Here is a 22,205-nt window from a genome sequence, read left to right on the forward strand (position 1 = left end):
GTTCCAAAGACAATGGCCAGTGATTTCTGCTATCTTCCAAATGGCTGAATTCATGCATATGCTGAATATAAATATGAGATTTGCTGCATCTCTAATCAAGAGGAACAAAATTCACTTTAAGACATAAACCTGATGTACCAAAATATGCTAAAAATATGTATAGCATGAAGGCTATTAATATGCATTTTCATTTTATCGCTTGTAACAATTATCTTGCTAAAGGACCAGTAAGAAATTTTAAATAGACCTAAAATAAAGTGAATGAATGGCCATAAGTATAGTTTGATGGACTAATTGAAATTTATCTAAATCTGCCATTTGTAGAATGCTATAAATGGGATCAAAGTTTTCCTGTATTTTAAAGCATGATTGCTTATAGTTTCCTTTGTTAATTAGGTCCTGTTTGCTTATTTTTGCTTTTATTTCCAATATTCTGGGAGGTGAGTCACAGAGGATGCTGCTGTGATTTATGTTGGAGAGTGTTTTACCTATGTTCTCCTCTAGGAGTTTTATAGTTTCTGGTCTTATGTTTAGATCTTTAATCCATTTTGAGTTTATTTTTGTGTATGGTGTTAGAAAGTGTTCTAGATTTATTCTTTTACAAGTGGTTGACCAGTTTTCCCAACACTACTCATTAAAGAGATTGTCTTTTCTCCACTGTATATTCTTGCCTCCATTGTCAAAGATAAAGTGTCCATAGGTGCATGGATTTATCTCTGGGCTTTCTATTTTGTTCCATTGATGTATATTTCTGTCTTTGTGCCAGTACCATACTGTCTTGATGACTGTGGCTTTGTAGTACAGCCTGAAGTCAGGCAGGTTGATTCCTCCAGTTCCACTCTTCCTTCTCAAGATGGCTTTGGCTATTCGAGGTTTTTTGTATTTCCATACAAATTGTGAAATTATTTGTTCTAGCTCAAGATTGCTTTGGGTAGTATACTTATTTTCACTATATTAATTCTTCCAATCCGTGAACAGGGTACATTTCTCCATCTATTAGTGTTCTCTTTGATTTCTTTCACCAGTGCTTTATAGTTTTCTATATATAGGTCTTTTGTTTCTTTAGGTAGATATATTCCTAAGCATTTTATTCTTTTTGTTGCAGTGGTGAATGGAATGGTTTCTTTACAGCTTTCAGAATGGGAGAAAATAATAGCAAATGAAGCAACTGGCAAAGAATTAATCTCAAAAATATACAAGAAACTCCTGCAGCTCAATTCCAGAAAAATAAAAAACCCAATCAAAAAATGAGCCAAAGAACTAAACAGATATTTCTCCAAAGAAAACATACAGATGGCTAACAAACACATGAAAAGATGCTCAACATCACTCATTATCAGAGAGATGCAAATAAAAACCACAATGAGGTACCATTTCATGCCAGTCAGAATGACTGCTATTCAAAAGTCTACAAGCAATAAATGTTAGAGAGAGTGTGGAGAAAAGGGGACTCTCTTACACTGTTGGTGGGAATGCAAACAATTACAGCCACTATGGGGAACAGTGTGGAGATTCCTTAAAAAACTGGAAATAGAACTGCCTTATGACCCAGCAATCCCACTGCTGGGCATACACACCGAGGAAACCAGAATTGAAGAGACAGGTATACCCCAATGTTCATCGCAGCACTGTTTATAATAGCAAGGACATAGAAGCAACCTAGATGTCCATCAGCAGACGAATGGATAAGAAAGCTGTGGTACATATACATAATGGAGTATTACTCAGCCATTAAAATGAATACATTTGAATCAGTTCTAATGAGGTGGGTGAAACTGGGGCCTATTATACAGAGTGAAGTAAGCCAGAAAGAAAAACACCAATACAGTATACTAACGCATATATATGGAATTTAGAAAGGTGATAACAATAACCCTATATGCGAGACAGCAAAAGATACACAGATGTATAAAACAGTCTTTTGGACTCTGGGAGAGGGTGACAGTGGGATGGTTTGGGAGAATGGCATTGAAACATGTATATTATCATATGTGAAACGAATCGCCAGTCCAAGTTCGATGCATGAGACAGGATGCTTGGGACTCGTGCACTGGGGTGACCCAGAGGGATGGTATGGGAAGGGAGGTGGGAGGGGGGTTCAGAATGGGGAACACGTGTACACCTGTAGCAGACTCCTGTCGATGTATGGTAAAACCAATACAATATTGTAAAGTAATTAACCTCCAATTAAAATAAATAAATTTATATTTTAAAAAAACTGTAAATAAAAATAAAAAATAAAGCATGCTTATGATACCTATTAATTACATGGCTAAGAGGTGTCTGTTTATAACTTTATAATTTTTTTCTTAAATCATGTATCATAGATTTTTCTATACTTTTATTTTTGTGATATGCTTCATTTCCTCTTTATCTCACTCCCATAATTAGTTTATTTAAAATTTACTGAGAAATTACATATGCGTTTGGCCTGAAAGTAACAGTGAAAATGAGTTATTTCTTTTGAGAAAGCCATTCTAACAAGTTCTTCCAAGGGTATGCTCTTCTTACTCTCAAGTTTAATCCATTCCTTCATTCCTACTCTTCCAACAGAATTAAAACTACCAAAGTAATGAATTTGGAAGAGGGAGATACATTGAGTCTATGCAGATATATTGTTTCTCTTAAAACTTTTGCCAACTAACGTTACGTTTCATAGTGGATTGCACCTAATACAATTATCACTGTTGTTCTAATGGTGAGTATACTTTGCATTCCTTCTACATTTATTAATTGGAGTTGCTTTGTAAGCAAGAGTTGTCTTTTCACCACCATTCGTTTGTGATTCAGTCATTTATATCAGCATGCCTCATGAATACTAACTTTATTTTTTGGGTTTTAATATAAAACTACCATTATTTTATTTTTCACATTGTTTCACCTTTGGTCATTTGGATCTCTTCTAAATTGACACCTTTGTCCTTTCGACATTACCCTTCATCCACTCCCCTCTCCTTTTTTGTATATCTGTGCTTTCTGGCATCACAGGATGTTGTCTAGGTGTATCACCAAGCCCTGGAATTAACCATCACTCAAGAAACCCTGGCTTTTTAAATTAAGGAATGGCGTTTAAAGACCAAAACCTGGGAACTAGGTAAATGTGTTGCTGCTGGTATGTCATTGTTTCTAGGTCCCATAGGCAGACAGAGCTGTGAATTAAATTTTTGCAAACTGATTCAAGTGTACAAAATATATATTTATCTATGTATTTATGTAGCTATATATACTGAAATGAACATGAGTTTCTTAATGATATTTCCAACTCTTAATCCACCACCACACAAATCATTATAGCAATTCCTTCTTTGACAATGAGAAACTTGGCTCTCATTACTTATTTTTATTTATTTATTTTTGGCTGTGCTGGGTCTTTGCTGCTTCCCGGGTTTTTCTCTAGTTGAAGTGAGCAGAGGTTACTTTCTGGTTGTGGTGCCTGGGTTTCTCATTGCAGTGTCTTCTCTTGTTGCTGAGCATGGGCTCTAGGGTGCTTGGACTCAGTAGTTGTGGCACACAGGCTTAGTTGCCCTGTGGCCTGTGGGATCCTCCTGGATCAGGGATCAAACCTGTGTCTCCTGCTTTGGCAGGCGGATTCTTTCCCACTGAGCCACCAAGGAAGCCCTATTTATTTTTTTAAAATCTAGTATAATGTACAGCAATTTCAGATGTGAGAGTACAAGGCTTGAATGCAAATGTTTTCTCTTTAATCTTATGATATCCAGCCAAAACATTGTTTTCCAAGGTTTCTTAAGTCAATTCCTTTCGTCCTTGCCTCCTTCAGTATGGTTAATACAGTTAGGTTTGTTTATTACAGTCTTCATTCCATCTTTAAAAAATATTTATGTATTATTTATTTATATGATTGCACTGGGTCTCAGTTGTGGCACACGGGATCTTTGATATTCATTGTGGCATGAAAACTCTTAGTTGTGGCATGTGGGAACTAGTTCCCCAACCAGGGATTGAATCCAGGTACCAGAGTCTTACTCACTGGACCACCAGAGAAGCCCTGCATTCCATCTTGAGTTCCTATGACATCTTGGCTTTGATTTTTAAAAATTTTTCACTAAAATTCAATTTTTGTAGTGTATGGTTCTAAGTGTTTTGACAAATGCACAGATTTGTGTATCTGCTCTCATAGTACTATGAAGAACAGGTCTCATGTCACAAAAAATTTACCTTGTGCACCAGACCACCTGACCTGCCTCTTGAGAAATCTGTATACATGTCAGGAAGCAACAGTTAGAACTGGACATGAACAACAGACTGGTTCCAAATAGGAAAAGGAGTACATCAAGGCTGTATATTGTCACCCTGCTTATTTAACTTCTATTCAGAGTACATCATGAGAAACACTGGGCTGGAAGAAACACAAGCTGGAATCAAGATTGCTGGGAGATATAGCAATAACCTCAGATATGCAGATGACACCACCCTTATGGCAAAAAGTGAAGAGGAACTAAAAAGCCTCTTGATGAAAGTGAAAGAGGAGAGTGAAAAAGTTGGTTTAAAGCTCAACATTCAGAAAACGAAGATCATGGCATCCGGTCCCATCACTTCATGGGAAATAGATGGGGAAACAGTGGAAACAGTGTCAGACTTTATTCTTGTGGGCTCCAAATTCACTGCAGATGGTGACTGCAGCCATGAAATTAAAAGACACTTACTCCTTGGAAGAAAAGTTATGACCAACTTAGATAGCATATTCAAAAGCAGAGACATTACTTTTCCAACTAAGGTCCGTCTAGTCAAGGCTATGGTTTTTCCTGTGGTCATGTGTGGATGTGAGAGTTGGACTGTGAAGAAGGCTGAGCGCCGAAGAATTGATGCTTTTGAACTGTGGTGTTGGAGAAGACTCTTGAGAGTCCCTTGGACTGGATCCAACCAGTCCATTCTGAAGGAGATCAACCCTGGGATTTCTTTGGAAGGAATGATGCTAAAGCTGATGCTCCAGTACTTTTGCCACCTCATGCGAAGAGTTGACTCATTGGAAAAGACTCTGATGCTGGGAGGGATTGGGGGCAGGAGGAGAAGGGGACGACAGAGGATGAGATGGTTTGATGGCATCACGGACTCGATGGATGTGAGTCTGAGTGAACTCCGGTAGATGGTGATGGACAGGGACGCCTGGCATGCTGCAGTTCATGGGGTCGCAGAGTCGGACATGTCTGAGCGACTGAACTGAACTGAACTGAACCCATTGCAGCCTACCTCCTTTCCCCAGTCCCTGAAAGTTCCTGGTCCTGTTTTCCATCCCTACACATTTTCCTTTTTCAGAATGCCATCTAAATTGAACAATACCATATATGGCTGTTTTGTATGGCTTCTTTCAATTAGAAAAATACATTTGAAAACCATCCATGTTGTTGCATAGATCAATGGTTCCTTCCCTTTTATCTCAGGATAGTTTTGTATGTTATGAATATACTATAGTTTGGTCATACATTAACTTGTTGAGAGACATACGGTTTGTTTTCAGATTTTGGTGATTATAGATGAAGCTGCTATAAACATTCTTGTACAGGTTTTTGTGTGAACATAAGTTGTCAATTCCTTGGGTAAATGCCTAGGAGGGGGTGCTGGGTCGTATGGTAAGTGTTTGTTTTACTTTGTAAGAAAAAGCTAAATTTTACATTACCCAAAAACGGTGTGTTAAGAATTACAGATACTCCACATCCTTAACTGTATTTCTTTTATTTTTTGTCTTTTAATCAACGTGTGTGTGTGTGTGTGTGCATGCGTGCTCAGTTACTAAGCTGTGTCTGACTCTTTACAACCCCATGGACTGTAGCCTACCAGGCTCAGACTCTGTCCATGGATTTCCTAGGCAAGAATATTGGAGTGGGTTGCCACTTCCTTCTCCAGTAAATATGTAGTGATACCTTACTATGGTTTTAACTTTCATTTCCATAATGAATAACAATGCTGAATAACTTTCCCAATGCTCATTTTCAATCCATATATCTTCTTTGGTAAAATGCCTGTTCAGATTTTTGACCCATTTATGGGTTTTGTTGTTATTTTGTTTTCTTAAGATTACTCCACCATCCAAATTTTCAAATTGAAGTATTGTTGATGTACACTATTATGCTAGTTTCCAGTGTACAATATAGTGATTTTGCATTTAAATATATTATGAAATGATCACCATATGTCGTTGTTGAATTTTAACTGAACTCTCTATTACTTAGGTAATATGTAATCGCATAATTAAATGTCATTTGCAAATTTTCTTCTCAATCTGCAGCTTGTCTTTTTATCCCATTATCAGGATTTTTGCAGAGCAAAAGTTTTTAATTTTCATAAAGTCCAATTTATCAATCTGTTATTTGATGTTTTTGCTCTTGGTATTTTATCTAAATGCTCTTTGGCTAACCTGAGGTCCCACAAAATTCTAGTTGCTTTTTGTGTATTTTGCACAGCATGTGGTAATGTTCATTTTTATACTTATAAATGTCCTATTGTTCCACCAACTTTGTTGAAAAGATTATTTATTGAGTTGCCTTTGCAGTTTTGTTAAACGTCAATTGAATGTGTGTGTCCCTTGACACTGGGATTGTCATTTGTTACTTTGATAAAAGTGTGGATCCTGGTGCTAACACTATAGTGTACACTGTAGCTTTATTTTAAGTCTTGAGATTGAATAGCTTGAATATTCAAGCATTGTTCTTTTCCAGAAGTGTTTTGGATATTCTAGTTCCTGTGCCATTACATATAAATTTTAGAATCAAGTTGTCAATATCTGCTGAAAGTTTGCTACAATTTTGATGGTTTAAGTTGTACCTATTTAGATCAAATCAGACAGAGCTAGCATTTTAACAATATCATCTTCCAATCTTTGACAATTGTATATCTCTCCATTTACTTATGCTTTCTCTAATTACATCATTCTGTGTTTTGTAGCATTCAGCAAAATTATCTGCTGTCTATTTTGTTAAATTCATACCTACTTACTTATTTGTATCTTTGTGTTAGTGTCAGTTATATTGTATTATTCATTTCAAACTCCAGCTTTTCATTCCTATTATAAAAACATGCTTTACTTTGTATTTGACCATGTATCTTACATAGGCAATAATGTTATCAGCTACTAGAGACAATTTGCATTCTTTATTTGAATTTTTTTTCTCAACATGAAACAGTTTAGAATTTAAATCAGTAATGAAAGAAGACAACTTTGCTTTGTTCCCTTGAAGCTGAAGGTAGCCATATGTCACCAATCCAAAGAAAACTTAGATGTAAAATGAGGATGTGGGAGGAAATTTTGTTTCTCTAATGCAGGCACAACCTCCTTTGATCTTTCCTCCTGTATTCTTCACCCTAGAAGAAGATATAATGCCTGGAAATACAATGGTATTCTTAAGGCCACTAGTAACTAAACTACTAAATGAAGTAGTTATGAACAGGAAGGTGTAAGAATGATTTTTGATGACCTCTTTGAGCATTTATATCAACTCTTGTTTGCCTACCTTCATACTTTTCATTGTCTGAGGGAAACAAAATGAAATGAAACTTTAGGTTTTCTTTCATTTCTTATAGCAGAGTCCAAACCAACCTCACACACAGGTGCTGTTTTCAATTTCCTTTTACAAATGAGGACCTGATCACAAAAATCTTTGCTCATGGTTATACCTTTAAAAAATAGAAAAGCTGAGGTTAAAACCAAATCACTTTTCTTATATGTTGCCCATGCATATTCAGAACTCTTCCTGGGCTTGAAACTCGTTTTCACTAAGGTCTCTGTTAATTCCTGTTAATTCCAAGAATGTGCCAATGCCATACTCTTGATTTAAAGTGCTTTATATAGTATGTTTTAATTCCCTTGCTATTAAAAAAATTCTTCATGTTTCTCATAAATATCCTTTCATATTAGCTCTAAATTATGACAGTGAACAAGTCTACATATAAATTTCACCATTTAGATGAAATAAATCAATTTTTAAGAAAACATCCAGTTTTCTATTTCGGTATGAAACAGATAATCTGAACAGTCCTATAATTATTAAGGAAATTTAATTCATAATTTTATGGCTACTTTTCTTTCAAGGAGACTAGAATGAACAAACATAAGAAATAAAATGGCCAGCTTAAATTAGATGTACATTAATGAGGTCACAGTCTGTTAGAAAGTCATCGATTATCTGGAAATAATCAGCATTGTTTGTTGATAGACTCATGTTTGTATTTTTGAGAGAGTGTGTTGGGGCATCAAGTAAGCTAAGGAAAGTTAGAAAATCCAAATATCTATTATACAAGGTTTTCCTTGATTACTGATACATTTTATAGACATCATTTGATAGCTTTATACTAATCATTTCATTTGTCTCCCACAATCTAACAGTGTAATCACTGTTTGTATTGTCTTTGTTTTATGCTAATGATAGCAAATTCTTATATAGTTCTTATCATTTATCAGGTACTATTCTTAGCCTTTACATGTATGTTAATTTAATCCTGAGAGCAAGCATTCCATTCAGTTCAGTTCAGTCACTCAGTCATGTCCGACTGTTTGTGACCCCATGAACTGCAGCACGCCAGGCCTCCCTGTTCATCACCAACTCCTGGAGTTCACCCAAACTCATGCCCATCGAGTCGGTGATGCCATCCAGCCATCTTATCCTCTGTCGTCCCCTTCTCCTTCTGCCACCATTTCCTCCCAGCATCAGACATTTTTCCTATGAGTCAACTCTTCCCAAAGTATGGGAAGGTGGCCAAAGTATTGGAGTTTCAGCTTCAGCATCAGTCCTTCCAAAGAACACCCAGGATTGATCTCCTTTAGAATTGACTGGTTGGATCTCCTTGCAGTCCAAGGGACTCTCAAGAGTCTTCTCCAACACCATAGTTCAAAAGCATCAATTCTTTGGTACTCAGCCTTCTTCACAGTCCAACTCTCACATCCATACATGACCACAGGGAAAACCATAGCCTTGACTAGATGGACCTTTGTTGGCAAAGTAATGTCTCTGCTTTTGAATATGCTATCTAGGTTGGTCATAACTTTCCTTCCAAGGAGTAAGCGTCTTTTAATTTCATGGCTGCAATCAACATCTGCAGTGCATTCCATTAGGTACACCAAAAAATTCTCCTGTGTGGAAGGATAGACAGAAGAGAGCCAGTGGAAGGATATGTTTTTTTGTTTTATAATCAGCATGAGCATGTCCACCAGGGAACCAATTTTTACCTCCCAGGAGGATTCCAGTGTTTTCGGAATTCAGCCTAAGCAGATATTTATTCCACAGTCATTTTCATGGTCTTCCCTCATATAACATTTATGAGATGCTTTCATTTTGAAATACCTAGGTAAACTCATTCATCTGTGGATATGTTCACTGGCCAATTTCAAAAAGATATCTCTTTAGAATCTTACTGCAAATATCTAAGTAGTTTTTTTTTAAAATAATCTAATGTATAGCTCCAAACCAGTAGATAATGTGCCAAGATGCCAAGACTCTACTCACCAGCACTTTTCAAAAACACTTTGTGTGTATGTTCAAGTAAAATAAAAAAAAGAAAGAAAGAAAGAAAAAAGAATGCAAATATTGCTTATGTAAACTGTGTATACTTAACTAAAGAATTAAAAATTTAAAAAAAAAAAGGCTAACAGGGAACTGCTAGGCATCTAAACATCAGAGTCCAAAGTGAAATTTGAAGGACTTCCCTGGTGGTCCAATGATTAAGACTCTCTTCTTCCAATGCAGTGGGTGTGGGTTCAGTCCCTGGTTGGGAAACTAAGATCTCATATGCTGTGTGGAAAAATAAATAAATAAAATATAATTTAATAACATAAAAAAACAGATTTAAAAAATAATTGTTAAAAACAAGCAAAAATGAACTTTGAAATTGAAGGAGCTATTGCTATCAGAGAGGTTCCAGGGTAAAGGACAGGACAGCAAGGGAACTTGTACAAGGAGGAAAAGTGCTTTTTATCTTTAGGTCATGGGAAGGGCAGGTGAATCTAGGCTGTTCCTTTAGAGGAAGAGAGAGTAAAGAGCTGATAAAATCGACCAGGTGGCAGAGTCTGACAGGAAGGCACACTGAGTAAGAATGGGGGGAGGGTGCTGCAGATCAGAAAAGTGCTGAGGGTGGACAGAAATCCAGTCTGCTCTCAAGGAAGCCTGGGGATTGGAGAGGAAAACGCTAGGTTCATGAAACTCACAGACAGCACCCAAATCGTGTTTGATGTGCATTGTCATTTTTCTTCTTTAGGCCTCTTTTTGATATCTTGGTACAGAGATCTTCTTTTCAAGATCTAAAAGACATGGTGGAGAACCGAGATGAGAAAGGAATTAAGAGATGGAAAGTCGACTTCAGGCTGGGAGGTGTGGGAATAACATGGGCTCAAGGTGAATTTAGACTAGAAGCCTGTTCCCAGCCCTGTCATTTACTAGCCACGTGAGCCTGGAGACATTGTCCAGTGCTGTGAGTCTTAGGTTCTTGAGCTTGCTGAGCCCTGTCTTGTAGGACTGTTGGAATGGAAAGTGTGTCAGGCTCCTGGGGTAGTCCCTGGTATATCAGGTCTCTAATGGTAAGGAGTCAGGCTTCTAGTTAAAAATCCTAATGTGTGACTTCCTAGGCTTGACTACGGGCCACTGTAAAGACTTTGTTTACCTGGCAGGCCTCAAGGAGAAAAGCTGTCCTCCCCACACCAGACCTGGTACACAACGGTTAAACTGAACTCTCTAAAAAGGGTTGCAGTCAAGGCCGCAGGCCCCACTGGCAGGCCATTCTGGCCTCCTTTTTGCATTCTTACCTATATGCTTTAACTCTCATGTCTTTATCTGAGGCCTTGGGGAGAGGTCTACTTTGGGGCCTCTGCTGAGGCCTTCCAATGAGGGGAGGAGGGAAAAGGTTTGAAGACACTTTTCTCACCTATTTTCCCCACGTCTTGCCTTTCCTCCTTGCCTTCCTCTCATTCTAGGATCCATAAAACTGCACAGCCATTTGTTCTAGCTCCCTCAAGAGGGAGTTGACCTCCACCCACATCTGTGCTGATCTATCTGACCCTTGACTGGTGTGCCATTCACCAGAGGACAATGAAACAGGAGGATTTGGGAATTTTTCTTGTTTTATAAACTTGTTTATATTAATTTCACAGAAAGTGATCAAAGGCTTAACTCTACCATGTTTGGCGTGTTGCTTTAAGTCAACTACTCTAACACCTTAGCTCTCACTCCAGTTCAGCTAAGCTCGGAACAAATGGCAGTTGTTTCTAATTTATTATTTTGACCCTAGAACCTTCCATCCTCTCCTGTGGAAATTTGCTTTTATCCAGGACCTCTCAGTGCATACCAGGACCCAGGAGAAAGGAGCAGGTCTGTCCTCCCCACACTAGACCTGGTACACAACCCATTGAACTGAACTCTCTAAAGAGGGTTGCATTCAAGCAGCAGTCAGAGACTGACCCCGACTTGCCTGAGAGTGTCCAGGAGTCTCTGGCGGAGGTGTGGGTTGGTGGTAGCCTGCTGCAGGGTCAGGTGCACTGAGTGCAGCAGTGCATTCAGGGGACCTCTTGAAGGAGGTCGCCATTATCTTCATTACCTCCACCATAGTTTGTCCTCAGGTAAATAACAGGGAAGGAACACAACCCCACCCATCAACAAAAAGTTGGACTAAATATTTAGGGAGCATGGCCCTGCCAACCAGAACAATACCCAGTTTCCCCCTCAGTCAGTCTCTACCATCAGGAAGCTTCCATAAGCCTCTCATCCTTCTCCATCAGAGGACAAATAGACTGAAAACCACAATCACAGGAAACTAACAAGTCTGATCACATGGATGACAGCCTTGACTAACTCGATGAAACTATGAGCCATGCTGTGTAGGGCCATCCAAGATGGACAGGTCATGGTGGAGAGCTCTGACAAAACATGGTCCACCGGAGAAGGGAATGGTCAATCACTTCAGCATTCTTGGCTTGAGAAACCCATGAACAGTATGAAAAGGCAAAAAGGTAGGACACTGAAAGATGAACTCCCCAGGTTATTAGGTGTCCAATATGCTACTGGAGAGCAGTGAAGAACTAACTCCAAAAAGAATGAAGAGATGGAGCCAAAGCAAAAATAACACCCAGTTGTGGATATGACTGGTGATGGAAATAAAGTCTGATGCTGTGAAGAGCAATATTGCATAGGAACCTGGAATCCATGGAACCTGGTCCATGAATCAAGGCAAATTGGAAGTGGTCAAACAGGAGATGGCAAGAGTGAACATTGATATTTTAGGAATCAGTGAACTAAAATGGTCTGGAATGGGGGAATTTAACTCAGATGATCATTATATCTACTACTGTGGGCAAGAATCCCTTAGAAGAAATGGAGTAGCCATCAGAGTCAACAAAAGAGTCCGAAATGCAGTACTTGGATGCAATCTCAAAAACAACAAAATGATCTCTGTTCGTTTCCAAGGCAAACCATTCAGTATCACAGTAATCCAAGTCTATGCCCTGACCAGTAATGCTAAAGAAACAGAAGTTAAATGGTTCTATGAAGACCTAAAATACTTTCTAGAACTAACACCCCAAAACAATCTCCTTTTCATTATAGAGGACAGGAATGCAAAAGTAGGAAGTCAAGAAATACTTGGGGTAACAGGCAAATTTGGCCTTGGAGTACAGAATGAAACAGGGAAAAGGCAATAGAGTTTTGCCAAGAGAATGCACTGATCATAGCAAACACCCTCTTCCAACAACACAAGAGAAGACTCTACACATGAACATCACCAGATGGTCAATGCAAAATTCAGACTGATTATATTCTTTGCAGTCAAGGATGGAGAAGCTCTATACAGTCAGCAAAAACAAGACCAGGACCTGACTGTGGCTCAGATCCTGAACTTCTTATAGACAAATTCAGACTTAAATTGAAGAAAGTAGGGGGAAAATTCTAGACCATTCAGTTATGACCTAAATCAAATCCTTTACAATTTTACAGTGGACTTGAGAAATAGATTCAAGGGATTAGATCTGATAGACAGAGTGCCTGAAGAACTATGGACAAAGGTTTGTGACATTGTACAGGAGGCAGGTACCAAGACAATACCTAAGAAAAATAAATGCAGAAAGGCAAAATGACTGTCTGAGGAGACCTTAAAAATATCTGTGAAAAGAAAAGTGAAAGGCAAAGGAGAAAAGGAAAGATATACCCATTTGAAGGCAGAGTTCCAAAGAATAGCAAGGAGAGAAGAAAGCCTTCCTCAGCGATCAGTGCAAATAAATCATTAGAATGGGAAAGACTAGATATCTTTTCAGGAAAATTAGAGATACCAGTGGGGCATTTCATGCAAAGATAGGCACAATAAAGGACAGAAACGGTATGGACTTATGAGAAGCAGAAGATATTAAGAAGAGGTGGCAAGAATATGCAAAACAACTATACAAAAAAGATCCTCACGACCAAGATAATCATGATGGTATGATCACTCACCTAGAGCCAGACATCCTGGAATGCAAAGTCAAGTGAGTCTTAGGAAACATCACTATGAATAAAGCTAGTAGAGGTGATGAAATTCCAGTTGTGCGATTTCAAATCTTAAAAGATGATGCTATGAAAGTGCTCCACTCAACATACCAACAAATTTGGAAAACTCAGCAGTGGCCATAGGACTGAAAAAGGTCAGTTTTCATTCCAATCCCAAAGAAAGACAATGCCAAAGAATGCTAAGCCAGGCTTCAACAGTACATAAACCATGAGTTTTCAGATATTCAAGCTGGATACAAAAAAGGCAGAAGAACCAGTGATCAAATTGCCAACATCTGTTGGATCATAGAAAAAGCCAGAGAGTTCCAGAAAAACATCTATTTTTACTTTATTGACTATGCCAAAGTCTTTGACTGTGTAGATCACAACAAACTGTGGACAATTCTTAAAGAGATGGGAGTACCAGACCACCTGACCTGCCTCTTGAGAAATCTTTATGCAGGTCAGGAAGCAACAGTTAGAAGTGGATATGGAACAATAGACTGGTTCCAAATCTGGAAAGGAGTACATCAAGGCTGTATATTGTCACAATGCTTATTTAACTTATATGCATAGTAAATCATGAGAAGTGCTGGACTGGATGAAGCACAAGCTGGAATCAAGATTGCCAGGAGAAATATCAATAACTTCAGATATACAGATGACACCACTCTTATGGCAGAAAGTGAAGACAAACCAAAAATTCTCTTGATGAAAGTGAAAGACGAGAGTGAAAACCTGGCTTAAAACTCAACACTGACAAACTAAGGTCATGGCATCTGGTCCCATCACTTTATGGCAAATAGATGGAGAAACAGTGGAAACAGTGACAGACTTTATTTTTTTTTGGGGGGGGGAGTGCTCCAAAATCACTGCAGATATTGACTAGAGCAATGAAATTAAAAGATGCTTGCTCATTTGAAGAAAAGTTATGACCAACCTAGGCAGCATATTAAAAAGCAGAGACATTACTTTGCCAACAAATGTTGGTCTAGTCAAAGCTATGGTTTTTCCAGTAGTCATGTATGGATGTGAGAGTTGGACTTAAGTGAAAGCTGAGCACTGAAGAATTGATGCTTTTGAACCATGGTGTTGGAGAAGACTCTCGAGAGTCCCTTGGACAGCAAGGACTGATGTTGAAGCTGAAACTCCAATACTTTGGCCACCTGATGTGAAGAACTGACTCTTAAAAAGACCCTGATGCTGGGAAAGATTGAGGGCAGGAGGACAAGGGTATGACAGAGGATGAGATGGGTGGATTTCATCACTGATTCAATGGACATGAGTTTGAGTAAGCTATGGGAGTTGATGATGGACAGGGAGGCCTGGCATGCTGCCATCCATGGGGTCACAAAGAGTCGGACACAACTGACTGACTGAACACCTCTCAGAATATGTAGTGCTCTAAGATATCAGAGACCTAATAAGTCAAATATGCTGCTTTGTAAACAAAATTCCATAAAATTTCCCTTGGATAACATGTAATTAAATCAGCTGTGGGTTAGTCTTCCCCAGGTGATTTCCACTCAAACGTCCTAGAATTCAACTGAGTTCCATCCCAGCTGTTATCCCATCCAAAAATGGTATTCTCATTCATTTTCCCCTGATCGAAAATCTAGTTCTTGTTTAGATTTGGCCACAGCGCACTCAAAATAACCTAATTACAATGTCGTCTTAATGTAGAAGTCTCTGGGTCTCTCAGGCCAGGGAAAAGAATGCCAGCCTAGCAACTTCTTAACATCACTTCCAGAGATTATTATCCTATTTGTCAGGAAATACTTGCTGATGATGTATGTAGAACACCTAGTTCATGCACTGGGGTTTTACAAGAGTTCAGGAAACTTTACACACTTGCTTGGGTAGGTATTGCTCTCTGATTTATCCAGGATCCAAAAGGAATGGCTAAGAACACTTCCTTTCCAGACTTTTCTCTCAATTGTGCTTGTGCTTAGTCGCTCAGTCTTTGTGACCCCATGGACTGTATAGCCTGCCAGGCTCCTCTGACCATGGGGATTCTTCAGGCCAGAAAACAGGAGTGGGTTGCCGTACCATCCTCCAGAGGATTTTCCTGACCCAGGGATGTAACTCAGGTCTCCTGCATTGCAGGTGAATTCTTTACCATCTGATCCACTAGGGAAACCCTCTATCAATTGTGAGACACAGCTTTTGAGAGTTAGGCCCCTGCCACCACCAAGCATAACTGAAAATGAACCCCCACAGAAGTGACTGTGGTTTCCTAAAGCCTCAAGCCATCTTGGCTCAGGGCATTTACAGTTACCTGCTCTCCCCTGGAACCCCACCTTCTCACCTGTTCTTTTACCCTGTTGGCTCCTAGAGGATGTCTCACCATCTCTTCATCTGATTGCTGTTCCTAGACCCTGCCGATCTCTGGAAGGGATGTGTCCTGCTTAGGCTAGGGCTTTCCATTAATTCATGTTTGGCAAAGAAATGAATCAGTGAGAAAGGTTTAAGATTTACTTTCTGTCATATTCTTGAATAAGCCAAGCATATCCAGGTATGTATCATTTAATAAAAACTACAGACAAGAAGAGATATGTGAACCTAATTAGCAATCCTTTATACCTTTGGTGTATTCCTGCATGCTGCAACCTCACAGACTATAGAACACCAGGCTCCTCTGTCCATGGAATTGTCCAGGCAAGAATACTGGAGTGGGTTGCCACTTCCTTCTCCAGAGATCTTCCTGAACCAGGGATTGAACCCACCATCTTCTGTTGTTCTGCATTGCAAGCAGATTCTTTACCACTGAGCCACTGGGGAAGTCCCTTTGTCCTTAACTTTTCTGCTGGGTTCTTTCACATTTCCAAGCAAATCCTATTCTAATGCCTTGTTTCAGATCACAAGGAAAGTTGGGTTTCTCAGTGTGTTTACAAAATTGTAAAACTCTTATATGTGATAAACAGCTATAACTGTGTGATCATTGTCACTCATAAGCTTAGATTCTGGAGCTAATTAAACTTTATTAAACAATATTTGGGAAAAAAAAACAAGTAATTAAAAAAAAGTTAAATGTCCAAATCACCCATATACAACAGAAACCTGAAAATGCTAATAGACTGTTCCACCCTAGCCCTCCATTACATGGAACACTGACTGTTGTCTTCAGATGAAGACTGAAGAAACTGCTTTGGACTTCACTCAGGGCAGAAGAGGTTGCTGGACATGACACTGGAATTTTCACTGGCCATGGCAGTAGTATCATCCCAGGACAGTTCTGGCCTGGGCTCTCTCATCTCTCAAAGCTTCCTCATACCAAAATAAGAAGGAAGTGGGGTCAGTCCCACTGATCTTGGCAAAAAACTCCAGGACTTTCATCTTGCTGGTTTCAGCATAGGCCCTTGGACCCCATAGGAATTCATAGCGTGGAGGATCACTGTGAGGCACCTGCCGATACTGTAGATATTGTTCCTCCACCAAATCCTTGGTGATGAGTTTCCTGGGTTCCCCATAGATAAAATCCTCCTGCCCAGCATACACCCCCATCATATTCAATGCTTTCCAAATTTTCTCCTCAGGGGCACAGTTGCCCTCCATGAAGATCATACCCAGGATAAGTATCAGGAAGCCAGTCTTGGGCATTCCCCCATCATTACTCAGCATCCCATCGTAGGTGAGGTTGAGTGTTTTGACAAGCTCATAGGAGTGTCCCATGGGGTCCACTTCTTTCACTTCAATGCCAAAGACGACCTCCATGCACTCACAGACTTTGCTGAAGATCTCAGGGAAGTTGTCCTTGTGTTCTCTGATGACACTCCTCAGCATTTCTGCTTTTGTGGTGGGTTCCTTTGTTACATATTTGATACACAGAAACTGCACCAGTTCAGCCACCTTGTTGTTTAGCTCATCATTGAGTGAGGACTCAGGATCTGGTGGAGTCTGGGAGGTGCTGGGCTCCTCCTCCTCTTGGCTTCTGGAATTCTCATCAGATTGACTCAGTGGACTGGCTGAGGTGGCAGTGGGTGAGAAGCAGGCTCCCTGAGAATTCTGGACAGCACTCTGTGCCCCAGTGGCAGGTACCTCCTCTGTGGTTCCAGGGATCAACGGGGTGAGGGAAGAGGAGATGGTGGACTTGGGGCAGGAAGTGGCCTCTTCCTTCTGAGCCATGGAGGCCTGCACACATTCTAGGCCCTGTGCCTCTTTTGGGGCCTGAAGGTCTTCCTCAAGCTTGCAGCACTCACTCTTCTGACCCAGAGACATGATGGCTGGTATTGGAGGTAGCCAGCAGGACAGTGGGACACTGGGGGAGCAAGAGTAGCCTCAGCTAAGAAAATCCTCACACCCAGGATGGGTCTGCCAAAGGAAGCTTACAGGTCTCCTTTTTAGAGGAGCTCCCAGGTGTCATGGGCTTCTGTTCTGGTCAGCCTAAGAACAAAAGAAAAAGTGAGATAGTTCCTCAGGGTGGAACCCAAGGATTCCAGGGCTGAGAGTAGGCCAGGTGGGGTCAGGCACTATGGATTCTCTGTTTTGGGGTGGGCAGGACCTTGGGAGACATTCAGGGTGTGCACCTCGTTTTGACTGCTGCAGCTGCCTGGGCCTTCTCCCATATGCTGACCTGAGAACCCAGGCCTCAGACCATGGCTGTCACCTCCCGGATCTTAGAACTTTGAGGAGGGAAACTGAGAGGATTCCTCAGGATGCAGACTACAGACACAGTTGTGGGCCCTGCAGTGTTGACAGAAGCGGTGGGGCCAAGCTCTGTGATGTCCCTACTGTCGTGGGGTGGATGGTTCCCTCAGTGCTCCTTCAGAGTCCCAGCACTTTCCCCTGCTAGCATCTAGGCCATGTCACTCTGCTGACGTCCCCCAGAGGAAGAAGAGAAGGGGCGCCACATCGGACTCCACTTGCCCAGGGTCTCCCAAGGCTGCTAGCAGGGGCTGTGCGGGTTTCAGAGGCGGGGGCAGGGAGGCACCCATATCTAGGCTAGGAGGGCCCATCACATGATTCATCTTTACACCTGACCAAGCCCACCTCACATCCTCCACAGCTGAGCAGACTTGGCATCTTCAGGTTGCAACCTTGCTTCTCTGTGAGAGACCCAAGCCCCATGATGGGAGCACAACCTACCACTACCGGCCACCTCTGCCCAAGGCCTCTCGGGTACCACAGCAGGGTAGAGGCCATCTGTTCTGGGGTAGGGGGTACCCTCCGATCTGCCTTCCCATCTGGACAGGTTCTCAGCCAGCCCTCACTGGACATCTCCTGGAGCCTGCCCTACCCGACACCAGAGTGCCTAGAGTCCACACCCAGTGGCTCCTACCTGAGGTCTCCTGGGCTGGAGCAAGGAGCAGGGCAGGTTTCCGTGGGCCACCCTTTTTCTGTGGTGAGGACCCCTCAGTTCTGCTCAGTGTCATCACACCTACCCCTGACAGAGTGAAATTGGGTCAGGGAGTGGCCCCTCAGTTTTGGTAGGGCCCTGAATGTCTGCACGGAAAACCTTTCTTTGCTCTCCCTCAGTATCCTGACGTCAAGGCGGGGCCACCCCTGGGACTCCACCCCCTGCTGGCCCCAGGCCATCCCTGAGGAAGCCTCACCCCTTCAGACTCTGAAAGCTGAAGTAGGAAACATCACATCCGAAACCCTTCCTTGGGTGGACAGTAAGGACGGAGCTGGGCCCACCTTTCTGCAGTGGGTTCTCCCCTCCGCCAGTCTCTTATGGGCCTTGCTTTCATGCCTGGTGAGGAGGTCTGGGCCTTCTTGGCCTGCCGACCTGATGCCCCATCAGACTGATCGTCTCGCCTCCCAAGATCCCCGACCCAGAATGGGAGAGGGGTTATCCTGCCAGCACTTGTCCAGGTCTCAGGCTGACACCACTAGTTGGGGTGAATTTCTGCAAGGATCCCCCTCTGGCTCTAAGGTGGGGGACATCTCAGTCCTCAAGGTGTTCCTATTTACTCCTGTCAGGGCCTGGGCCCCCTTTCTTCTGCTGGTCTGAGATTTGCCCTGCAGGCCAAGAGCACCATCTCCGTGAGGCCTTGAGAGTGAAGTGTGGATGGGAGGGGTCATCTGTCAACCATACCTGGGACCTCATGAGGCAGATGGAAAAGGCAGGTGTCTGCAGTTTCTTCAGGATCCTCCCTCTGACAACTGGCAGAGTCTGGGCCTTGTTCCTTTGCTGACCTGAGTATAATCACTGCAGTTGAAGCCTTGTCTTCAGATTCCCAAGTTTGAAGTCAGCAACTACATCCAAGGACCCTGCATAGGGCCTCCGAGAGCTGAAAGTGGGCTCAGAAAAAGTGGAGACCCATTCTCTTCTGTTTGGCAGGCAATTCGGTCATCCCACGGGATCAGTTTGACTCTTGGAATTGCCGGCACCCCCTCCCGCTGAGGGCCGCCTCCCTTAATCACGGGTCACCTTGGAGTTCGCAAGAGTCAGAAAAGAGGAGGGCAGTGCCGATCCGACAAATCTACTGGGTCTCCCAGGATTGACATCATGGATGGAACAGGGTACTGCAGGGCCCACACGGTTCTGGGGGGTGGTGGTTGGACTCCTCAGTCCTCACTCATAAATGTGCTTCTCTTGGCTGCTGCCTTCTTGATTAAATGCTCTCTGGTAGGTTCCTTCTTTTCTGCCAGCTGTGAGTATTTGCCCAGCTGCAAACCTTCCAGAGAAAGGTTTAAGTTCCCAGGCTAGAGGCTATATGGGAGAGCAGCACTGCCCCATGACAGGTGGTGGATATTCAGAAAAGCAGCTTGTCTTCCTATGGGTCTCTTCACCAGCCATTACTTTGGAAACATTTTGTTCTAACACTTTATTATTTATTTATTTATTTATTTATTTTTGTTCTAACACTTTATTTCCTACCCTGAAGTGGCAGAGCAGTGTGATTTGGGGAGATCCTGCTCTTTTGAAGTTCTCACACTGCATTATCCAGTATAGTGATTTCCATTTTTCTTAAGCCTCATTGACATTAAGGAATATATTTTATGAATATATTTTATTTTTATATTTTATGAAGCATCTTTTTATGAAGGATCTGTGTGTGTGTGTGTGTTTCACCCTTATAGTTGCTATTCCACTTTTAGAACGTTCTTTTAATCAAAAATATGTTTTAACTTATGGACATGGGAAGAGGGGAGGAGAGGGTGAGATGTATGGAGAAAGTAACGTGGAAATTTACACTGCCATTTGTAAAATAGATAGCCAATGGGAATTTGCTGTATGCCTCAGGAAACTCAAACAGCGGCTCTGTACCAACCTAGAGGGGTGGGATGGGGTGGGAGATGGGAGGGAGGTTCAAAAGGGAGGGCATATATGTATACCTATGGCTGATTCATGTTGAGGTTTGACAGAAAACAACAAAATTCTATAAAGCAATCATTCTTTAATTAAAACATAAATAAATTTTAAAATATGTTTTCAAGGTCAGGCTTCACTCAAGTGATTTCAGGTGGTGATTAACACAGGCTCTGGAGTCATACTGCATCAATCAACCTAATTTTTCCTGAAACTGCCCTGGGCCTACTGGCCTCTGTGGGCTGAGGTGGTATGTTTAAAAATATTCCTCCCACCTCCCTTCATCTGAGGTCTATTTTTGGCTATGAACCTTCACAAACTTGTCTGCCACCTCCCACCCTCTCACCAAGTACCACTTCTTTTTTCTCCACCAAGGGTTTCTCATGCTTTTTTGTTTAGATTTAGTTGTTGATATTTTTGGTAGGCTGAAAAATGGCCCTCCCAAAGATCTCCTATCCCAATCCCTAGAGCCTTCTTTGGGAAAAGGGTCTTTGCAGATATGATTAAGAATCTTTCCATGGAGGGATTAGCCTGGATTATCCAGGTGGGTCCTAAATAGAATCACATGTTTCCTTACAAGACAGAGGCAGGAGAACTGACAAGCTGAGAAGGCAATGTGAAGATGGAGCAGGGAACTATTTGGAGATGTTGACCTTGAAGATTTCAGTCATGTTCCCATAAGCCAAGGAAGACCAGCAATTACAAGAAGCCAGCAAAGGTAAGGAATGGGCTTTCCCCTAGAGCAGGGGTCCCCAACCTCTGGGGTCTAATGCCTGATGATCTGAGGTGGAGCTGATATAATACTAGAAATACAATACATAATCAATGTCATGTGCTTGAATCATCCTGAAACCACCCCTCCCTCCGTCCATGGAAAATTTGTCTTTCACACAACTGGTCCCTGGTGCCAAAAGCTTGGGGATCGCCAACCTACAGTCTCCAGAGGGTGTGCGGCCTTGCCAGTACCATCATTTCACCCTAATGAAACTGATTTTGGGCATCTGGCTTTCAGAACTGTAAGAATAAATTTCTGTTGCTTAAGACACCCAGTTCATGGTAGTTTAATACAGCAATCTTAGGAGACGAATACAACATTTTTTATTTTCTTTCCTTCTCCCTTCTGTGGTTTTCCAGGTTTGATTTTGGGAGTGGAGGACAGCAGCCCGAACTTGACTTGCATTTTAGCAACAATGGGTAAGTCACTAAATCTGTAAGTAACTCAAAGAGAATTGACATCTTTACTGTATTTTGTTTCACATCAGTGAACATGGCGTATTTCAATTTTGGGGGGACTTAAAAAATCTTAATCTATCAGGAAAGTTTTATGTTTGCCTTCTTAAAGATATCATATACATTTTTTTGTGTGTGATTTGTAATTCCTCTTAGATGGATTCTGGATTTTGTTGTTGTTACGTGTGCTAATTTGTGAATGGGATTTTGTCTATTATATGTGGTAATTAATTATGGCCTTTGTGTGCCAAGGCTCTTGAATTAATTGC

The 22,205-nt window shown here is 41.4% G+C and overlaps 1 protein-coding gene across 1 annotated transcript; it reads right to left on the reverse strand.

Moving 5' to 3' along the window:
• Positions 1–16,670: 16,670 nt before the first annotated feature.
• Positions 16,671–17,669, reverse strand: LOC120881755 (melanoma-associated antigen 10-like). The gene has a single exon (XM_040265401.1). It carries the CDS (start codon positions 17,667–17,669, stop codon positions 16,671–16,673), a length of 999 nt encoding a protein of 332 aa, XP_040121335.1.
• Positions 17,670–22,205: the final 4,536 nt, after the last annotated feature.

Source organism: Oryx dammah, unplaced genomic scaffold (assembly GCF_014754425.2).
Source record: "Oryx dammah isolate SB20612 unplaced genomic scaffold, SCBI_Odam_1.1 HiC_scaffold_23, whole genome shotgun sequence".
Lineage (NCBI taxonomy): Eukaryota > Metazoa > Chordata > Mammalia > Artiodactyla > Bovidae > Oryx > Oryx dammah.